General features: G+C 37.6%; 1 protein-coding gene across 1 annotated transcript in view; it reads left to right on the forward strand.

Moving 5' to 3' along the window:
* The window catches only part of BTAF1 (B-TFIID TATA-box binding protein associated factor 1), a 121,769-nt gene that overhangs the window by 5,394 nt on the left and 93,844 nt on the right, over window positions 1-22,531 (forward strand). Inside the window, exons 2-4 of the mRNA XM_043596971.1 lie at window positions 7,981-8,104; window positions 14,190-14,304; window positions 18,880-19,026. Coding sequence (XP_043452906.1) covers window positions 7,981-8,104; window positions 14,190-14,304; window positions 18,880-19,026 — 386 coding nt within the window. The remainder of the gene's footprint in view (window positions 1-7,980; window positions 8,105-14,189; window positions 14,305-18,879; window positions 19,027-22,531) is intronic.

A 22,531-nucleotide genomic window follows, 5' to 3' on the forward strand; every position in this document is an offset into this window, starting at 1 on the left:
TTCTCTGACTAATTTCACTTAGCATAATACCTTCCAGTTCCATCCACGTAGTTGCAAATGGCAAGATTGCATTCTTTCTGATTGCTGAGTAATACTCCAGTGTGTGTGTGTGTGTGTGTGTGTGTGTACCACTTTTTCTTTTTCCATTCATCCATTGATGGACATTTGGGCTTATTCCATACTTTGGCTATTGTTGATAGTGCTGCTATAAACATTGGGGTGCATGTGTCCCTTTGAAACAGCACACCTGTCTCCCTTGGATAAATACCTAGTAGTGCCATTGCTGGGTCTAGAATAGTTTTATTGAACCTAGATGTTATCTTTAAGATAAAGTAATGCAAAAGACTGTAGCTTGATGGATGGATCAAGAATGGAGGTTAGAAAAAAATGTCCTGGAGAAAATAACTCAGTTTGATTATACTTTTTCAGCATTCATTTAATGAGTATTTGTGGAATGCTTTCTATGTTCTAGGTGTTAGAAATACAACAGAACAAAAATGGAATCCCCATTTTAAGAAATTCATGTTCTACTGTGGTAGTGGGGGAATGCAATTTATTCTAGCATGCACCTGGCCTTCCACCTGGGTTTGGTTTGGTTTCATATCTTCATATTGATTCTCAGTTTTGTCTGTGGTCTTAACTAATCTTTCTTGTTTAAAGAATATGCCATTAACATAGTTTCAGATTACCCACGTTATGATCTAGAAGGTATACATTTAAAAACAGCAGTCTAGAGAATTTCTTGGAAGTTGTTTCTTTTGACCATAACTTTCTTGTTTAATAATAATATGTGAGACTTTATAATACAGTGTTCATATCAGGTATTTACTTTCTTATTTCCTAAGTCACACAGAAAAGTAAAAAATTCGAACAGTTTGTTTTAAATTTTACTGGACTTTTGTTAAATGTGAAAATGTGTAACAAACTGGACAGACTTGACTGATCATTCTCTTAGTTAAGGTGAGGTATTCTCCTAGTTGACCTTATACTATTTTTCAAAGATGCTTAATTTAAATTCTGAGAATATTGAGGTTGGAAGTAGATTGAAGAAGTTATTTTTATACCCCCTGCCTTTTTTTTTTTTTTTTTTTTTTTTTTTTAGTAATCTCTACCCCCAACTTGGGGCTCCAACTCACAATGCCGAGATCAAGAGTTGCATGCTCTACTGGGTGTTATATGTAAGTGATGAATCACTAAATTCTAATCCTGAAATCCTGAAATCATTATTACACTATATGTTAACTAACTTGGATTTAAATTAAACAACAACAGTAGTAAAAAAAACAGTGTTAAAAAAGATTGAGTTGGGCTCAATGTCATGCCCCTAAATAAACAAAAAAACTGACATACTGAAGAAATAATCATTTAATAAAGCCTCCGGAATTGGGGGGGAAAAAAAAAGAGTTGCATGCTCAACTGACTGAGCCAGCCAGGTGCCTGTACCTTTTCTTCCCCCCTTTAATCTTCAAATGACCAAGGAGTTGGGAACACAACATATACTTCTTTATTTTTTTATTTGTTAAAATAATTTTTTTAAATGTTTATTATTTTTGAGAGAGAGACAGAGACAGAGAGCAAGCAGGGGAGGGACAGAGAGAGAGGGAGACACAGAGTCGCAAGCAGGCTCCAGGCTCTGAGCTTTCAGCACAGAGCCCAACGCAGGGTTTGAACTCACAGACTGTGAGATCATGACCTGAGCTAAAGTTGGCTGCTTAATCGACTGAGCCACCCAGGCGCCCCAACATATACTCATTTAATAAACGAGCGATGAAGTAGTAACCTAGGATATAGTTCAAAATGTCTATGATTTTCTTCCATATCTTTTTATATCTTTACTTCATTATGCAAACAGCTGAAGAGAAGAGGGGTTAGGTTGCACCTGCCTGAATAACCTTTACAAACTTCCATGTACTCTTTCTTTTTTCTAGGCAGCCTTTAGAGCACTTGCCTGTAGTCACAGGTTGGTAAACAAAACATGAATCATGTCTTGTATAATTCTCTCTGAATTAAAGTCCAAATTGAAAATGGGCCAGATTTCTTACCAGTAAATTCATAACCAGTAGGTATTGTCAAATATAATTGCCTTATGTTTTATTTATTTTTTCAGTCTTTGGTACCTTTCATACAGCTTGACATCTATTACCTCTTTTGCTCCATCTGTCTGTCCTTCAAAGAATGAAGAATGGCATTTTTCCCCCCTACTAGCTATTCTGCAAGAGAAGGTTTAGCCATAAGAAATATTGTGGGGCTCCTGGGTGGCTCAGTCGGTTAAGCATCCACTTCTGCTTAGATCATGATCTCACAGTTTGTGAGTTTGAGTCCTGAATCTGGTGAACACAAGCCCTGCTTCTCTCTCTCTCTCCCTCCTTCCTCCTCTCCCTGCCCCCCGCCCCCTGCTTGCCCACTTGCACGCTCCCTCTCTCTCAAAAAGTATTGGTGTAAGTACTGTGTTTCCTCAATTAGCCCTTCTTTTAACTTCCTTTCTCTTCTGACCACTTAGCTTCCATCACACCTCTCCCTCACCAAGGGCCCTATCTGCCCTCCAACATGGTACTGACCCTGGCTCATGCCCCTTCTCCTTCCCCCACCAGTTCACTATACCAGCCTTTTCCATTGAGTCCTGACCCTGATGCTTACCCTGCTTGCTCATAGCTGGCTACCCCAGGGTAACAGATCATACTGCCCTCTTGTCAGATCCTGGTCTGCTCACCCCTTTGTTCTTCCTTTTGTGTGGTGTTTATTCTGCTGTTTTGGATAGAGGAAGGGAGAACTCCACAAACAAACAAAACCCAAGGAAGCATTCTTTTATCCCCATTCCTCTATTCAGGGAGGCAAGCTTTGCTACTACCAAGGTGGAAGATGTGAGAATAAATAGGCCTGGATTAAACGAGAGAGTGAGCTGATCTACTACCCCCTGGACAGTTGGCTGATGGAAGAGCAGAGGTTACATGACATGGCATTGGGATAAAAGGCTTTGCAGAGAGGAGAGGCAGGAGGAACTATATGGATGTGAGAGGGGATCAGCATTAGTTAGAGAGGAGTTGAAGGTCTTTGGGCAGGAGTGTGGTTCCAGTGAAGCTGGGTAGAGGGGACTAAAGGAAAGTTTAGAAAGTATGGAGATTATTGAAGGAATACAGTACCCATTTCATGGTCTCTTTCAGCTTGCTATTTGGAGCAGGCATAACTGCCTTGATGTTCAGAATGCTGAAGTACTGCTGTGCTGATCTTACCACTTACTGAAGCATTACCTTAGCGTCAGTTGTTATTTTTACAACTTGTTTTCATATAGTATAGGTATTACAGATCAAGGGTATTTCTCAAAGGAAGCAAAAAAAATTCTAATATAGCACCACCCCCCCCTTTTTTTTAGCACACAAATTTTTTTTGCTTAAAAATGGTGCCTAAACTTGGCCCTAAGAAATGTGTACTTTTCTTTATAATTTTAATTTTAGTAAATACCAACTAAGCAAATATTTGAATACTAAGCAAAGACTTTGCAGAGACACTATGCAAAGTATTGTGGGAGACAAAAAAGAATCACTGAAGGAGGTGAAGCCTAACGAGCATAAGACATCATGTGACAAATTAATGTAAGAGGTGCCATAAAACAAAACATAATAAATACCAAAATGGCTACTCAAGATGAGAATTTGTGTAGATTACAGGAGTTCACCTCTGTAATACAGTAGTCTGACATCGTTTCAAAAGGGTAAAGGATTTTAAGTCTTGATGGGTTGTAGCTAGCTCAAGAACTGAACCAAAAAAAGACATTCCAAGTGGAAGAAATGATATAGATGAAATTGTGGAAACCAAAAAGGCCCATGTTTGGGAGATACTTTTTTTGATTTTGATTACTGTCTGATAGGTAAGGGTGAGCCATTGACAGTTCTAGGGTAAGGTAGTAATTTGATCAAAGAGTACTTTAAGAGTACTATAAATCTAGCAATAAGATCATGTTACGAGGGGGTTATGCTTACCAGGCAGTTGGAAGTGTGGCACTAGAGCTCCTAGATAGACTAGTTTTGGGGATTATTTGTACCTTGTTACAGTTTAAACAAATAACCTAGTTTCCTAAGGGAGAAACTGGTGGGGTAAGGAGCCAAGGATTGAATATGGGACAGCAATAAGAGGGAAACCAGGGGAAAAATGGAGAATTCAGATGGAAACAAGGTAATATAAAGTTGTGAAAAGTCAGGAAGAAAAATGTCTTAAAAATGGGGTACTTACTGATATCAGATGTTATAGAAAGGTCAAGAAAATTGGGCTTTAAAAAATTGGATTTAGAGCTTACAAGTTTATTGGTGACCCATCAGGTGTGCTATTTTAGTAGAAGAGAAGAACAGAAACTTGACTGATAAGGATGAAATTGTGTATAGTGAGGAAAGAAATGATTTCTTAAAATGTTTTATTTACTTATTTCGAGTGCATGAGAAAGAGCACGTGCAAGCAGGGGAGAGGCAGAGAGAGAATCCTAAGCAGGTTCCATGCTGTCAGTGCAGAGCCTGAAGCGAGATCATGACCTGAGCCAAAATCAAGAGCTGGACGCTTAACCGACTGAGCCACCCAGGTGTCCCTAAAAGAAGTGATTTTAAACATTTGTTTGTGATGCTTGGCAGGAAAAAAGAAAAAGTAAACTAGGAGATGAGGAGCAAGCCATTTATTTTCTCTTTAGAGACACACTTTCGCATATTTAAAGGTAGAAGGGAATAGATTAATAAGGCAGTGATTTAAGGTATTAGAGAAAGAATGATTGAATGAAGCTAGAAGAGGATGATATCAAGGAAACAGTGGCACAGTATCTAAACCTTAAAGAGAAGTGAGGACTGTCTTTCCCTTTGAAATAGGATGAGGGTAACGAGCAATCTTTAGAAGTAGTGAGGAGAGAACTTGAGATCTGTTACAAAGCTTAGAGATCTACTCAGTGAAGTAGTGCATTCCTTTTTTAAGGAATGAGGAATGGTAATGGCCTCTTGGAGAAGGTGGAAATGATGGGGGAAAATGTTGCAATCTGTCCATTTTCTTTTAACTTTATAAACAGGGTAGTGTCACTTCCTTACAGTGTTCATTTTGCAGCCAGCTTTGCTTTTGGTCATAAAAAGCAGAATCTCCATCCTGGAAAAAGAATTAATGAAGTAGTTGAAATCTTTCCAGAGGTGAGGTCTAAGGAACTTCACATCAAATAAGTCAGAGATATGACAAATATTACGTTACATAAGAAAAAAGGGAAAAAAAAAAACCCCACAGTGATGTGAAACTGAAATATGCCTAAATTATCTAGTTTTACCCTCCAAAATAAGAGGTTAAATGAAGTAAATTTCCCTGAATCCTCCAACGTGTGACAGCAGTAAGACTTCTAAAGGTCTCCTAACTTTCAGTCTAGTTTTTTTTCCATTTTACCACAGTTTTCTACAGGAAAGTCTTGAATCTACATGAACTGTATACATATAAGAGAGCCCAGTATTGTTACAAAAAAGACATGCAGCATATACAAATATAAGTCCACTTAGAGTAGCATAAATTTGACCTAAGACTAATCATTCTTTGTAATGAAACTTATTTAATTTTATATAATTTTGCCTACCATATAATATACAAAGATTTTTTTTTTAAGTAGGTTCCATGCCTAACGTGAGGCTTGAACTCACAACTCTGAGATCAAGAGTCGTATGCCCTACCAACTAAGCTAGCCAGATACTCCTTAATATAGAATATTTAAAATGAATTTTTGTCTTGATAATTACAGAAAGTTGTTCATAGATGTTTGAAATCTCTTTTTGCAAATTTCATTGACAAAATCATATGGTAATGGCAACATGCAAGTATTTATTGTGGAGGCTCAGAGATGATTCTCATGAACATTAATATCACAACTTGATTTAAAAATGAAAATAACTCAAGGGGCATTCTGAGCGTTATGTATGGGATGGGGGGAAGATCATTTTATGGAGAAGGGATTTGGGTCTGACAGTCATAGAATTTTTTAAATAACACCAGTTGTCAAAAATTTTTTTTCTCCTATTCTTTTGTCCCACTATTTCTGAGTCACTGTTCACCAAATCTGTAGCAAAACCTGATGAATAAATGGGTAAAGGCAAGTATTTAGACAGCCTTGAATTAATAAGGAGAATAATTGTTTCAGCAGGTGGATTGTGTCCATACATGGTGTATATATAAAGTAAGTTAATTTTTGTGTGTCTTACAAAAATTAGTTTCTTTATAATCACTCTGTGTGCCATTCATTGTATCGGAAGCAAAAACTGTGTTGTGTTTCTGTTTTTCTTGTTATCACTGGCTTTTTTATTACCTCACATATTTTTCTTGAAATTTGTCCTTTCTATATACCCTTAACTATAAATTTGAACCGTACCTCTTAGTGTTTTGTTCTGAAGCAGTTGAAAACTTTTCAAAGTACCCTTACTGTTCTTGACTGAAAAAGATTTTAGTTCTATTTCTTACTAGTTATAATGATTCTGTGCTTATTATTGACTGGCTAGTTTGATAAATACTACCAGAGAAAAGAAAAGAACAATCCAGCCCATTTCATTTGGCCCTTATAGGTTTATCTTACAAAAGACGTTTAGAGCTTTGTTGTGTAATTTTTTAGCTCTTTGTGAAAGAAAAATACCTGTAATCCCAGAAGTAAAATACAAGCTTCACTGTAGTTTATTGATGCTTAATGCTCATGGTTAGCTTTGGGACCTTACTTGCTTTCTCTTTCTCATTAGATAAAATTTGAAAATGTATTCTTTAAATTTCCCTTTGTGTAGGATTAGGCAGTTGATATAACTTTACCATCCTCTGTGTTTTTTAAAGTACCCATTTATTCCCTATATGAAGTATGAGGCTCTTTTCATTACTTCTGGCATTCACTTTGCATTACTGAGCCTGATTAGTAGTGTGATAGGAAAGCTAGACCTATATGTGATAGGTGGACAGGTGGTGGTAATTACTTGTGACTTGGCCTTTCTCCTTTCTAAAACCTTAGGATTTTCCTGTATCCCCAAACCACAAGAACATAGTGTTCCACTTCTCCTCACCTGTTCCAGGTATAAGGCATTGTGATATTCCAAGCTTTAGTCATTGGTTAAATGGTAGAACTGGAGTTTGAACTGTGATGTTGTGACTCTAGAATTTGTGCCAGTATGCTGTATGCCTTTGGAAACTCTTTCCTCAGAGATTTTATTTATTGCCACATTTGTCACTTCTACACACATGACTTCATATACCTGTATACCTGCAGTCTCAATTTTTCCTGAACTTCACATCTCTATTCCAACTATCTTTTTTGGTTTCTTGTAGCTATCCTGTCCCCGCCACTAGTAAGCTTGTCATCATTTCCCACAATATTTCCTCTACTAGTTCCCATTTTTTTAAGTGACCTCTTCATTTTCTAAGATCCAGAGTCTGAGAAATCTTTCATTTCCTTGACATTTCTTATTACACTGTGTTTTGCCTCTGCAGTGTCTCTCCCAACTTCTTTCTAGGCTTCTAGTCATGATGGTAGTTTAGGTCTGCACTTTTAGACTAAAATTCTCTAAAAGTTTTCTTCCATTACATTTCATGCTTCACACTGCTGCCAGATTAATCTTCCTAAAATAGAGCTCTAGTCCCATCTCTTTCTTGAACCCAGACCTTCATGGCTGACCTATGAAAGTCCATGCCATATACTATTTCTTTTATGAAGCCTTTTCAATATTACACAGTTGGGGATATATAGTATTTACTTCCTCTGTTCCCACTCCTCAAAGCACTTTGCATTTCTTTTCTGGAATATGTGTTATTGTACACTGTATTCTAATTATTTGTGTACTTGCCTTCCTTCTCACCCTACCCCCAACTGCAAGTTCCTTGAGTGTAGAGATTTCTCCTGCAACCCTAGAATAGGTCTTCTTTCATAAATGCTCAATACATTTGTTGACTCAAGCTTACACCTATGAGGAAACATGTTTCAGAATAATCATTATATTTTTGTTATTTTAGGCTTGACCGTCTTTTTATCTTACTGGATACTGGCACTACTCCAGTTACAAGAAAAGCTGCTGCACAGCAACTTGGAGAAGTGGTAAAGCTTCATCCCCATGAACTAAATAATCTTTTATCTAAAGTAAGAACCCCCCCTTTTTTTTTTCCATTTAGTATAATGCTATTGTAGAAGTTTATCTGTGGGTAGGAATATAATGATAGAAATTGTCTTATTTTTATTTCTTTACTAATTTATTTAAAATTTTAATGTTTATTTTTGAGAGACAGAGAGAGAGACCCAGAGTAGGCACAGGGGAGGAGCAGAGAGAGAGGGAGACACAGAATCCGAAGCAGCTCCAGGCTCCAAGCTGTCAGCACAGAGCCCATCGCGGGGCTTGAACTCACAAACTGTGAGATCATGACCTGAGCCAAAGTCGGATGCTTAACCGACTGAGCCACCCAGGTGCCCCAGAAATTGTCTTATTTTAGTCACAGTTATGGTCTTCAGAGTCCATTAAATATCTTACTGTGTCTCCAAATATTTTTTAAATTTCATCTTTTTGTCACAAGATTTAAAATATTTTAGCTTTTTTTTTGTATCAGGTTTAATTGTGTAAGGGATTTGACAACATAGAACCTTTTGCCTGTGGCACAAATTTTAATCTGACCCAGTTTGGTAATGAGCTAAATTGTTAATCTAGTTCATTAGTGGTCTAACCTGTTTTTAACAGCTAGTAATTATAGTTGTTGGTCTTCAGATGATTGAGTACTCATGGGAAATGATTGAAATATATGAGAAGCAAGTTGTCATTACATTAAAAAAAATTTTTTTTTAACATTTATTCATTTTTTGGGAGCCAGAGACAAGAGTGTGAGCAGGGGAGGGGCAGAGAGAGAAAGAGACACAATTTGAAGCAGGCTCCAGGCTCTGAACCAATAGCACAGAGCCCGATGCCGGGTTTGAACTCGCAAACTGTGAGATCATGACCTGAGCGGAAGTCAGTTGTTTAACCGACTGAGCCATCCAGGAGCCTCTGTCATTACATTTTTCGTTATCACCTGTTTTGAAAGTGGAGGCTTTCTGTTTTGATGGATCAATGTTTTCATAATCCTAGCCCATATTCTTCCTAAGCAATGGCTGTGTATTTATTGAACTCTGTTGACTTGTAGAAGTGTGCCTGTATGATAGTAAGCAATACATTCCACATGCTTAATAATTCTCTGGCATGCAGAATAAAAACAGGAGCGCTTTGTGTGTTGGGGAGCTTGGGTAGGGAGGAGGGTGGGAGAGCAATATAATAGCCCAGACATTAGAAATCCCAAGATAACTCTCTTCCTGCTGGTATTACCCCCTCCTTTCATTCTCATCTGTCTCTCTCTGATTCATATGAGTAGGAGTTCTAAGCTGTTGTGAATGTACAAATCTGTACTATATAGTTCCTATCATGAGGGCTGACAGTGACTGTCTTTTCCAGTATATTTCCCAGTTAGATATTATCAGTACTTTCTAAACAGTATGTAGACGAAGAGACAGTGGTTTGACATCCACAGGCTCCATGTTCTCAGAATGGAGAAGGATGCATGTTTTGTTTTGTTTTTTTAATTTCTAAAATGTTTGTTTATTTTGCGAGAGAGTGTGTATGCAAGCAGGGGAGGGGCAGAGAGAGGGAAAGAGAGAATCCCAAGCAGGCTCTGCACCATCATCACAGAGCCCAATGTAGGGCTCAATCTTACAAACCACAAGATCATGATCTGGGCTGAAATCAAGAGTCAGACGCTTAACTGACTGAGCCATCCAGGTGTCCCTGGAGAAGACTGCATATTAGATGCATTATGCTCATGTGTAAGGTAGGGGGATAGAGAGGTATACCCATTTCTTCTCATCCCAAGGGAAGAGATTGAGGACTGAATGAGCTGAAACTGGAAACAGTGAGCAAAACTAATTTGTGCTGAACTGAGAAAAGGTTTCCAGCCTTCCAGGTGAGTTCTGGTCTTCTTAACTTAGGTTCCCGCTTGCTGGCTGTCATCAAATAATTCCAAAAGAGGCAAAGTTTGTCTTTAGTACCTTCTCACCTCCTATCCTCTTTTTTCTCCCTTCATTGTTTTCCTGTTGCCTTTTGGTTTTGTTTTTTAAACTTATTGAAATATAATGTACATACCATACAATTTGCCCATGTAAAGTGCACAATTCAATTATTTTACCTTTTTTTAAGATTTTATTTTTGGGGCGCCTGGGTGGCTTGGTCGGTTAGGCGTCCAACTTCGGCTCAGGTCACGATCTCGCGGTCCGCGAGTTCGAGCCCCGCGTTGGGCTCTGGGCTGATGGCTCAGAGCCTGGAGCCTGCTTCCGATTCTGTGTCTCCCTCTCTCTCCGCCCCTCCCCCGTTCACGCTGTGTCTCTCTCTGTCTCAAAAATAAAATAAACGTTTAAAAAAAAAAAGATTTTATTTTTAAGTAATCTCTATACTCAGTGTAGGGGTCGAACTTACAACTCCAAGACCTACAAGATCCACTGACTGAGCCAGCCAGGTTCCCTCTCAATGATTTTAGATATGTGCAATCATCACCACAATCTAATTTTAAAATATTTTTATTTCCCCCAAAAGAAACCTCATGCCCATTAGCAGTCATTCTCTAGTACTCCTCCCATACCCATCCCTAGGCAACCTAATCTGCTTTCTGCCTATAGATTTGCCTATTCTGAATATTTTATATAAACATGACTGGTTTCTTTCATTTAAAATAATATTTTTAAGATTCTTTCATATTGAAGTGTGTCTCATTACTTCATTCCTTTTTTCCCCATTTTTATTGTCAAATAATATTCCATTGTATGGATATGATATGAATATATTATATGGATCTATCACATCTTATTTATCTGTCCATCAGTTGATGGACATTTGGGTTGTTTCCATTTTTTGGCCTTTGATGAATAATGCTACTGTGAAAATTCACATACAAGTTTTTGTGTGGGTGTATGTTTTCATTTCTCTTGGGTATATACCTGCAAATAGAATTGCTGGATCATATAGTAACTACGTTTAACTTTCTGGGGACCTGCCAGACTTTTTCAAACTGGCTCCGTAGTTTTACATTCCTAACAGCAGTTTTTGAGAGATCTAATTTTTCTATATCCTGGTCAGTGCTTGTTATTAACTGACTTTGATTATTTCCATACTAGTGAGTGTGAAATGATATGTCATTATAGTTTTGACTTGCATTTTCCTGGTGACAGTGATGTTGTTTTATGTGTTTATTGACCATAAACTGACTGAACTGTCTAGATCCTTTGCCCATTTTTAAGTGGGATATTTGTTCTTTTAATATTGAGTTGTAAGAGTTCCTTATATATTTTGGATAGAAGCTCCTTACCAGGTATTTGATTTGCAAATATGTTCTTCCAATCTGTGGTTGTCTTTTCACTTTCTTTCTTTCTTTTCTTTTCTTTTTTTTTTTGTGTGTGTGTTTTCACTTTCTTAAGTGTATCCTTTGAAGTACAAAAGTTATTAATATTGATGAAGTCATATTTATCCTTTTTTTTTCCATATCTCTGTGCTTTGGGGATCAGTCTAAGAAATCTTGCCTGATCCAAGGTCCCAAAGGTTTACCTCTGTATTTTCTTCTAAGAATTGTATAGTTTTAGCTGTTATTTTTAGATTTATGGCTCATTTTGAGTTAATTTTTGTGTATGGGATAAGGTAGGTGTTCAGTCATCATTTTATTGCCCCAGCACCATTTGTGGAAAAAACTCTTCTTTCTCCATTGTATCGTCTTGGCATTCTTCTTAAAAGTCAGTTGACCATAGACACAATTTTATTTTTAGACTCTCAGTTCTTTTCCGTTGATCTGTATACCTGTCCTTTTGCCAGTACCACACTGTCTTGATTACTACCACTTTGTAGCAAGTTTTGAGATCAAGAAGTGTGAATATACCAACTTTATTATTCTTTTTCAAGATTGTTTTGGTGGTTCTGGGTCCGTTGCATTTCCATATAAATTTTAGGATCAACTTGCCCATTTCTGCAAAAATATCAGCTGGGATTTTGATAGGAATTTTGTTGAATAAGTAGATCAATTTCGGGAGTATTACTATCTTAACAATATTAAATCTTTTTCTTTGTTTTAAAGTTTATTTATTTTGAGAGAGCATGTGTGTTCATGAGCCAGGTAGGGGCAGAGAAAGAGGAAGAGAATCCCAAGCAGGCTCTGCGTTGTCAACCTTGATGTGGGGCTCGAACTCATGAACCATGAGATCATGACCTGAACTGAAATCAAGAGCCAGATGCTTAACCAGCTGAGCCACCCATGCGCCCCAACAGTATTAAATCTTTATATCCATGAACATGAGGTGTCTTTCTGTTTACCGTATTTAGATTTTATTTGATTTCTTTTGATGCTATTTTGAATTTTTTGGTAATGTTCGGTATATGAGTCTTGCATTTTAAGTTTATTTTTAAGGAGGGAGCCAAGATGGTGGAACAGCATGGAAGTTTTTTGTGTGTCTCGTGTCCATGAAACAGAGCCAGACCAACACTAAACCATCCTGCACACCTAGAAAACTGATCTAAGGATTAAGTTTATTTTTAAGTATTTTATACTTTTTGATGCTATTATTAATGAGATTTTTAGGGGCCTGGGTGGCTCAGTCAGTTGAGTGTCCAACTGTTGATTTTGGCTCAGGTCATGCATGATCTCACGGTTGTGGGATCTCTACAGCCCCAGCAGGGCTCCGTGCTCAGTATGAAGCCTGCTTAAGTTTCTCTCTCCCTCTGCCCCTCCCCAGTTCGTGTGGGTAGACTCTCTCTTTAAAAAAAAAAAAAAAAAAAACAGGGGCGTCTGGGTGGCTCAGTCAGTTAAGCGTCTGACTTCGGCTCAGGTCATGATCTCGCAGTTCGTGAGTTCAAGCCCCGCGTTGGGCTCTGTGCTGACAGCTCAGAGCCTGGAGCCTGTTTCAGATTCTCTCTCTCTGACCCTCCCTGTGTCTCCCTCTCTCTCTCTGACCCTCCCTCATTCATGTTCTGTTTCTCTCTGTCTCAAAAATAAATAAACTTTAAAAAAAACAATTAAAAAAAAACACAATGTGATTTAAAAATTTTTATTTTCAAGTTGTTTATTGAAAGTGTATTGCAATGCAATTCATTTTTTTAATGTTTATTTACTTTGAGAGACAGAGTGTATGCCCTCGCTAGTGGGGGAGGGGCAGAAAGATAAGGAGCTAGAGAATCCCAAGCAGGCTTGGAGCTGTCACCCCAGAGCCAGACACCCCAGACCCTGGGCTTGATCTAGGAAGTGTGACATTGTGACCTGTATGAGATCATGACCTGAGGAGCCAAAATCAAACGTTGGAAGCTCAACTGACTGAGCTACGCTGGCATCCCACAATTAATTTTTGTATATTGATTTTATAACTTCCAATCTTGCTTAACTCATTTATTCTTTCTGCTAGTTTTTAAAAAATGTTTATTGTGAGAGAGAGGCAGAGAGCATGAGCAGGGGAGGGTCAGAGAGAGAGGGAGAGAATCTCAAGGAGGCTCTGTCAGAGCAGAGCCTGACATGGGGCTCCATCCTACAAACAGTGAGATCATGACCTGAGCTGAAATCGAGTCACATGCTTAATTGACTGAGCTACCCAGGCGCCCTTATTCTTTATACTAGTTTTTTAACTCTTTGCAATAAGTAATGGGACGTCATGAAAATACACATTGTACTTTTTAGTATGTTAAAAGCTAGGTTATTTTTTAAATGCACTTAAGTATTTATTTTTTTTAATGTTTATTTATTTTTGAGAGAGACACGGAGTGTGAGCGGGGGAGGGGCAGAGAGGGAGGGAGACACAGAATCCGAAGCCGGCTCTGAGCTTCCAGCCCAGAGCCCAGTGCGGGGCTCGCACTCACAAACTGCAAGATCATGACTTTGAGCTGAAGTCGGATGCTTAACCGACTGAGCCACCCAGGTGCCCCAACACTTAAGTATTTTTTAAATAAAAGTTTCCTGTTTCCCTTTTTTAAGGTGTAGTGATATTTCCCGTGAATGATAGAATCTTGTAAACAGTAATTCCAAGGTGTATGTATTTATATGTATTCACATATATATCTATAATTTATATATAAAGCCCAAGTACTAAACTATAAATTAACAACAAGTAAATTTGTATTTCTCTGTTCTGACTACCTTGAACAAACAATATTTTTTGGAGTAACTATTGTATCTTTTAATTTTTTAAGGTGTTGATATATTTAAGGAGTACAAATTGGGATACCCGCATTGCAGCAGGACAGGCTGTTGAAGCTATAGTGAAAAATGTACCTGAGTGGAATCCAATACCAAGAACCCGACAAGGTGCTTTTAAGTGGTAAAAGTAGTTTGCAATAAAAATCTAACTGTAGAATTAATTATACTATACATTTTCTATTTTAAAAATTACAGTTTTAATTTAAAGCCTTAATTTTCAGGTACAGCTTTGTCAGGAAATGACATTGAATAAGGTGATTTTCACCATGCTTTAAGATATTAGATAAATTATATTTTCATATATATTTTTTAAATTATTAATTCTATGCTTGATTTATGGAGATTATTGCTTCCCTCAGGGAATTTATGTCCTTAAAAAAAAAAAAGGAAACTAAATCAGTGCAGTGTAAATATTTGAAAGTGTTTTCTCTTGTTACTGGGAGACTAGTGTAATTATTTTTTAAATTTAAGCACAGTTATATATGGATATTTGGAGGGGTCTTTAATTTCTTATGTGTCCTTTAGATATCTTGTAGTGGAAATTATTTTTCTGACTGCCTGCAATGATAGTTAAAAATGAATGTATGCTTTTAAAAATTTGGCACAAAAATAGACACATAGATCAATGGAATAGAATAGAAACCCCAGAATTGGACCCACAAAAGTATGGCCAACTAATCTTTGACAAAGCAGGAAAGAACATCCAATGGAAAAAATACCGTCTCTTTAACAAATGGTGCTGGGAGAACTGGACAGCAACATGCAGAAGATTGAAACTAGACCACTTTCTTACACCATTCACAAAAATAAACTCAAAATGGATAAAGGACCTGAATGTGAGACAGGAAACCATCAAGACCCTAGAGGAGAAAGCAGGAAAAGACCTCTCTGACCTCAGCCACAGAAATTTGTTACTTGACACATCTCCACAGGCAAGGGAATTAAAAGCAAAAATGAACTGTTGAGACCTCATGAAGATAAAAAGCTTCTGCACAGCAAAGGAAACAACCAACAAAACTAAAAGGCAACCAACGGAATGGGAAAAGATATTTGCAAATGACATATCGGACAAAGGGCTAGTATCCAAAATCTATAAAGAGCTCACCAAACTCCACACCCGAAAAACAAATAATCCAGTGAAGAAATGGGCAGAAAACATGAATAGACACTTCTCTAAAGAAGACATCCGGATGGCCAACAGGCACATGAAAAGATGCTCAACGTCGCTCCTCATCAGAAAAATACAAATCAAAACCACACTCAGATATCGCCTCACGCCAGTCAGAGTGGCCAAAATGAACAAATCAGGAGACTATAGATGCTGGAGAGGATGTGGAGAAACGGGAACCCTCTTGCACTGTTGGTGGGAATACAAACTGGTGCAGACACTCTGAAAACAGTGTGGAGGTTCCTCAAAAAATTAAAAATAGATCTACCCTATGACCCAGCAATAGCACTGCTAGGAATTTACCCAAGGGATACAGGAGTACTGATGCATAGGGGCACTTGTACCCCAATGTTTATAGAACCACTTTTAACAATAGCCAAATTATGGGAAGAGCCTCAATGTCCATCAACTGACAAATGGATAAAGAAGATGTGGTTTATATATACAATGGAATACTACTTGGCAATGAGAAGAATGAAATATGGCCCTTTGTAGCAACATGGATGGAACTGGAGAGTGTGATGCTAAGTGAAATAAATCATACAGAGACAGATACCATATGTTTTCACTCTTATGTGGATCCTGAGAAACTTACCAGAAGACCGTGGCGGTGGGGAAGGAAAAAAAAAAGGGTTAGAGAGGGAGGGAGCCAAACCATAAGAGACTCTTAAAAAACAGAACAATCTGAGGGTTGATGGGGGTGGGAGGGAATGGAGGGTGGATGATGGGTATTGACGAGGGCATCTGTTGGGATGAGCACTGGGTGGTATGGAAACCAATTTGACAATAAATTTCATAAAAAAAAAATTGTGAAGGTGTACATTTTAATTGAGAATATGGTGCAACCTGTTTTAATTTTCAAGTCACTTTGATAACTTCACTTTTATTATACATTTTAGCTTGTCTAAAATTTTTGCTTTAATTATCTAGCACCTGTTATTTTGAAATTTTTTTTTTTTAACATTTATTTATTTTTGAGACAGAGAGAGACAGAGCATGAATGGGGGAGGGTTAGAGAGAGAGGGAGACACAGAATCGGAAACAAGCTCCAGGTTCTGAGCCATCAGCCCAGAGCCCGACACGGGGCTCGAACTCACGGACCGCGAGATCGTGACCTGGCTGAAGTCGGACGCTTAACCGACTGCGCCACCCAGGCGCCCCTAGCACCTGTTATTTTGAATGATTATATTAATTTGTCTTCCCTCATCAAATGAAATACATGACCAGAAGTTATAACTTGTTCTAGAAAAGAGCTTCCTCTTTTTCAGCTTATTTCCATGCTTATTTTGGTATATAGAGATATTAGAACTCAGATTCTTTTTATAAAATAATAAATTAGTTACACCAGCATTAAAATTTATGGTAAGGTTGCTTATCATCACTGGAAAATTTAAAGCAATTATGCTTTGTTTAATAGATGAATTATATGCAAATACCTGCTAGGTAAATTATTAAGTCAGTGAACAGTTACAATAGATTTTCAAATTCATCATGGCATAACCTTTTTTGGGAGGAATACAAAACATTTTACGGATACTTTTAGGCCTCAGATGGATGTATGATTTTCGCAATTTACCAGGAGATTATAATTTGCTCATATTATGAGGAGACCTATTGAATGAATAGTTTGCTTTGTGTCATAGATATTCCTCAGGTATAGGGAGGAATGATGCTTATTAGCTTATTATATATGAATATAGTATGTGAATATGTTTGTCTTCCAATTTTGCACTATAATGAACTCAGGCTATTACGTTGGTATTTTCAAACTGTTAAACAGTAAATGGAGACAGTATGGCATTTAGCATAAGTTTTTCTTTTTTTTTTTTTTTTTTTCCTGAAATTTATTGACAAATTGGTTTCCATACAACACCCAGTGCTCATCCCAAAAGGTGCCCTCCTCAATACCCATCACCCACCCTCTCCTCCCTCCCACCCCCCATCAACCCTCAGTTTGTTCTCAGTTTTTAACAGTCTCTTATGCTTTGGCTCTCTCCCATTCTAACCTCTTTTTTTTTTTTTTTTCCTTCCCCTCCCCCATGGGTTCCTGTTAAGTTTCTCAGGATCCACATAAGAGTGAAACCATATGGTATCTGTCTTTCTCTGTATGGCTTATTTCACTTAGCATCACACTCTCCAGTTCCATCCACGTTGCTACAAAAGGCCATATTTCATTTTTTCTCATTGCCATGTAATATTCCATTGTGTATATAAACCACAATTTCTTTATCCATTCATCAGTTGATGGACATTTAGGCTCTTTCCATAATTTGGCTATTGTTGAGAGTGCTGCTATGAACATTGGGGTACAAGTGGCCCTATGCATCAGTGCTCCTGTATCCCTTGGGTAAATTCCTAGCAGTGCTATTGCTGGGTCATAGGGTAGGTCTATTTTTAATTTTCTGAGGAACCTCCACACTGCTTTCCAGAGCGGCTGCACCAATTTGCATTCCCACCAACAGTGCAAGAGGGTTCCCGTTTCTCCACATCCTCTCCAGCATCTATAGTCTCCTGATTTGTTCATTTTGGCCACTCTGACTGGCGTGAGGTGATACCTGAGTGTGGTTTTGATTTGTATTTCCCTGATAAGGAGCGACGCTGAACATCTTTTCATGTGCCTGTTGGCCATCCGGATGTCTTCTTTAGAGAAGTGTCTATTCATGTTTTCTGCCCATTTCTTCACTGGGTTATTTGTTTTTCGGGTGTGGAGTTTGGTGAGCTCTTTATAGATTTTGGATACTAGCCCTTTGTCCGATATGTCATTTGCAAATATCTTTTCCCATTCCGTTGGTTGCCTTTTAGTTTTGTTGGTTGTTTCCTTTGCTGTGCAGAAGCTTTTTATCTTCATAAGGTCCCAGTAATTCACTTTTGCTTTTAATTCCCTTGCCTTTGGGGATGTGTCGAGTAAGAGATTGCTACGGCTGAGGTCAGAGAGGTCTTTTCCTGCTTTCTCCTCTAAGGTTTTGATGGTTTCCTGTCTCACATTTAGGTCCTTTATCCATTTTGAGTTTATTTTTGTGAATGGTGTGAGAAAGTGGTCTAGTTTCAACCTTCTGCATGTTGCTGTCCAGTTCTCCCAGCACCATTTGTTAAAGAGGCTGTCTTTTTTCCATTGGATGTTCTTTCCTGCTTTGTCAAAGATGAGTTGGCCATACGTTTGTGGGTCTAGTTCTGGGGTTTCTATTCTATTCCATTGGTCTATGTGTCTGTTTTTGTGCCATAGCATAAGTTTTTCAATATGGGATACATTTCTTCATATAATGTGCTTTTGTAGTCAAAAACAGCTATACCTACACCCACTGGCATTTTGATAGTTTGTAGAAGTGGGGGGGCTCCAACTAAATAGTTTAGTTGTAAATAAGAGCTGATCGTAAGTAAACCCACAGTAGCTTTTCTACTTAATTCTCCCTTTTAGTTGTCTTAAAATGTTACCCAACCACCCCACATGATGCTGTTTTCTTTCATTCTATACTTTGACTTTATAATCAAATTAAATATTTTTCAACCTCATTTAGAATCTACTTCAGAAAGTGCTATGGAAGATTCACCTGCTACAGATCGCTTGAATTTTGACAGATTTGATATATGTAGATTGTTACAGCATGGGGCATCACTTTTGGGATCTGCTGGTGCAGAATTTGAAGTACAAGATGAAAAATCAGGTATGTAGTAGTCCGATAGAAGAAAATCTGAAATGTGTGTGTACAGACTAATTTATTACTTGGCATGCTATAATATCAGCCATGCAAAATCAACATAGATGTTACAAAATGTAAATTGACTGAAGTTTGCAGTTGGGGAGGTGGAGGCCCTGTGGGTGGAGAAGATAACCAAAAATATTTGGACCTAATGTACCATATGAATATTTTCTTTTAAGTGACTTTGTACTATATCTGTGCATTGTTAATATATACATACTAGTATTTGAACAGGCATTTTATTTTGTATTAGTGAAATTATAAAGTGTGACCCAAGAGCCTCAGTTGAATAGATTTTTTTCTTTCAAGTTTATTTATTTTGAGAGAAGGAGAGAGGGAAGAAGAGAGAGAGAGTCTCTAGCAGGCCCTGTGCTGTCAGCGCAGACCGCAACATGGGGCTCACATTCATGAACCGTGAGATCATGACCAGAGCCGAACTCAAGATGGTTAAAACCGACTGAGCCACCCAGGTTTTCCCAGTTGAGTAGATTTTAAAAGCCTGGATTAGTACAGATTGTGATACTGTTTTCACAATTCGGGACATTTGGGAGACTGTATGACAGTTTTCTTTTTTATCATGTGTTTTAAATTTTAAATAATTGGATCTACTCATGCTGGTGACCAAAGCAAACACTAAAAATGAAAAATAAATGTTGGGTAGGTACTTGTCCCATTATCTTTAAACTTATAGAATCCATCTGGATATAAAATAATGTTTTGGCCATTCAGGATTCATGCTTTGAGTGGAAAAAACCTTGATGTTTTTGATGGATTTCTGTAAGTAAATAAGTTGCTCTTTTGCCTAAGACCAAAAGAGAACAGTTTCTGTTGCTAATAAAATTAGGTATTACTCAAAGCATATCTGTCTAGCTAAGTTAATGAAGTGATCTTCACTTGTTCCTCTTAAAAAAAAAAAAAAAAGGCAAACAGGGCGCCTGGGTGGCTCAGTCGGTTAAGCGTCCGACTTCAGCTCAGGTCATGATCTCGTGGTCCTTGAGTTTGAGCCCCACATCAGGCTCTGTGCTGACACCTCAGAGCCTGGAGCCTGCTTAAGATTCTGTGTCTCCCCCTCTCTCTGCTCCTCCCCTGCTCTGTCTCTCAAAAATAAATAAACATTAAAAAAAAAAAATACAAATACCTATTAACTCTTAATATGGTTTTTTTCTTCCTTTTTTTTATTTTTTAAAATTTATTTATTTTGAGAGAAGGAGCAGGAAAGGGGCAGAGAGGAGAGAGAGAATCCCAAGCAGGGATTTGGGGGCTCAATCCCACAGACTGCGAGATCATGACCTGAGCCAAAGTCAAGAGTCAGACACTCAACTGAGTCACAAGGCACCCCAGTATGGTTTCTGTTGAAAGATCTTTGGTTGACCTCAGAACGACATAGGTTTTTGAAATGTGTGGGTCCACTTATATGTGTTTTTTTGTTTGATAAATATAGTACAGTACTGTAATTATGTTTTCCTTATGACTTTTAATTTTTAATTTTTTTTCAGGTTTTATTATTTTTATTTTTGAGAGAGAGAGCGAGCATGAATTGGGGAGGGGCAGAGGGAGAGAGGGGGACACAGAATCTGAAACAGATTCTGGGCTTCCAGCTTTCAGGAGCATGACGCAGGGCTCAAGCTGTGGAATGGCTAGATCATGACCTGAGCCAAAGTCAGAGGCCCAATCTACTGAGCCACCCATGCACCCCTCCTTATGATTTTCTTAATAACACTTTTCTTTTCTCTAGCTTATTGTAAGAATATGTAGTGTATAATATATAAATACATGTTCATCGATTGTTTATGTTATTGGTGAGGTTTCTGATCAACAGGAGACTATTAGTAGTTAAGTTTTTGGGGACTCAGAAGTTACACAGATTTTTAACTGCTTGGGGGATTGGTGTCCCTAACCCTTGTGTGTTATTCAAGGGTCAATTGTAGTTTAATTATTTTTGGAGAGAATTAAAAGGAGAATTTGGTTAAGTTCCAGAAAAGCATAGTTTTTCTAATGTGGGAGGTAGAAGTCATTTCAAAAACTTTCCAATTTGAAAAAAGTTCTCTCTCAACAGTAAGCTTACTAATTTTACTATTGTCATCATATCAGAGATCATTGGTCCTTATCCAGGGGTAAAAGTCAGTGTCCCCCCGTCACTTAAAAAAATACGTGTTTGGTCTTACCTTAGACATTCTGATTTAATAGGTCTGTGGAGAGCTCTAGGTCTTTGTATTTAAAAGAAAAAACTACACAGGTGACTCTGATATGTAACCAGGATTGGAAACCCCAGTTTTGGGGGAACTTGGATTTTAATGATGATAAGTCACAGTATGCTCAACAGTGCTCATTTAAAATCCTCTAATTAGATTTTCTTTAAATATCTCATCTGTTTGTTTCCTCATATATGAAGGACACATACATGATTTGTATAGGTGCTAGTCTGATTTTCCTTTGCGGTTGTGTGGGTTACTTTCCGCAGTAGGACTTTTCCTGAAATGAGAAGACTGATTTTGGACTTCTGTGTATCATGGACTTGTGATCCAGCAGTCTTCGCTTTTGGATGCCTAGTGTTTTTCTCTCCAGGTAGAGCAGACTTAAATTTTTAAAAAATTAGCTTTGTTGAGATATAATTCACATACCATACAATTCACTCATTTTTAAAGTATCCAGTTCAGTGGTGTTTAGTATATTCATAGATATGTGCAGTCAGTTTTAGAGTATTTTCCTTATCTCAAGAAGAAACCCTGTATCCTTTGGCTATCAACCTCCTACACCCGTCTTTCTTCCCTCCCTTTCTGGGCCCTAAGCATCTTGCTGTCTCTCTAGATTTGCCTATCCTGGACAGTTCTTATCAATGGAATCATCTAAAATATGGTCTTTTGCAACTGGCTTCTTAGCAGAATGTTTCCAAGGTTTATCCATTTTGTAGTATAAGTACTTCATTTTGATTGCCTCTATAGTTTTTATTCCTGTTATAGGATGTGTCAGTTTTTTAATTGTGGTAGACTGTAGATAACAAAATTTACATCTTAACTATTTTTAAATGTATAATTCAATAATATTAAGTACATTTACACTGTTGTGCAGATCTTCAGAACTCTGTGTTTCAAAATTGAAACTTTATACAGTAGTCTTATCCATAAAGGATACATTCCAAGACTCCAGTGGATGCCTGAAAACGTAGATATTACCAAACTCTATATATACCATTTTTTCTTCTACATACAAAGCTATGATAAAGTTTAGTTTATGAATTAGGCATAGTAAGAGGTTGACAACAATATCTAATAATAGAAGTATTATAACAATATACTTTAATAAAAGTTATAGAAATCTCTCTTGAAATATCTTACTGTATTGTACTTCACCTTCTTGTGATGATATGAGATGATAAAATGCCTGTTTGATGAGATGAAGTAAGGTGAATGACATAGGCATTGTGATGTGGTGTTAAGCTACTCTCTTCTTTATTTCTTTTTTATTTTTT

This window comes from Prionailurus bengalensis, chromosome D2 (genome assembly GCF_016509475.1).
Source record: "Prionailurus bengalensis isolate Pbe53 chromosome D2, Fcat_Pben_1.1_paternal_pri, whole genome shotgun sequence".
NCBI lineage: Eukaryota > Metazoa > Chordata > Mammalia > Carnivora > Felidae > Prionailurus > Prionailurus bengalensis.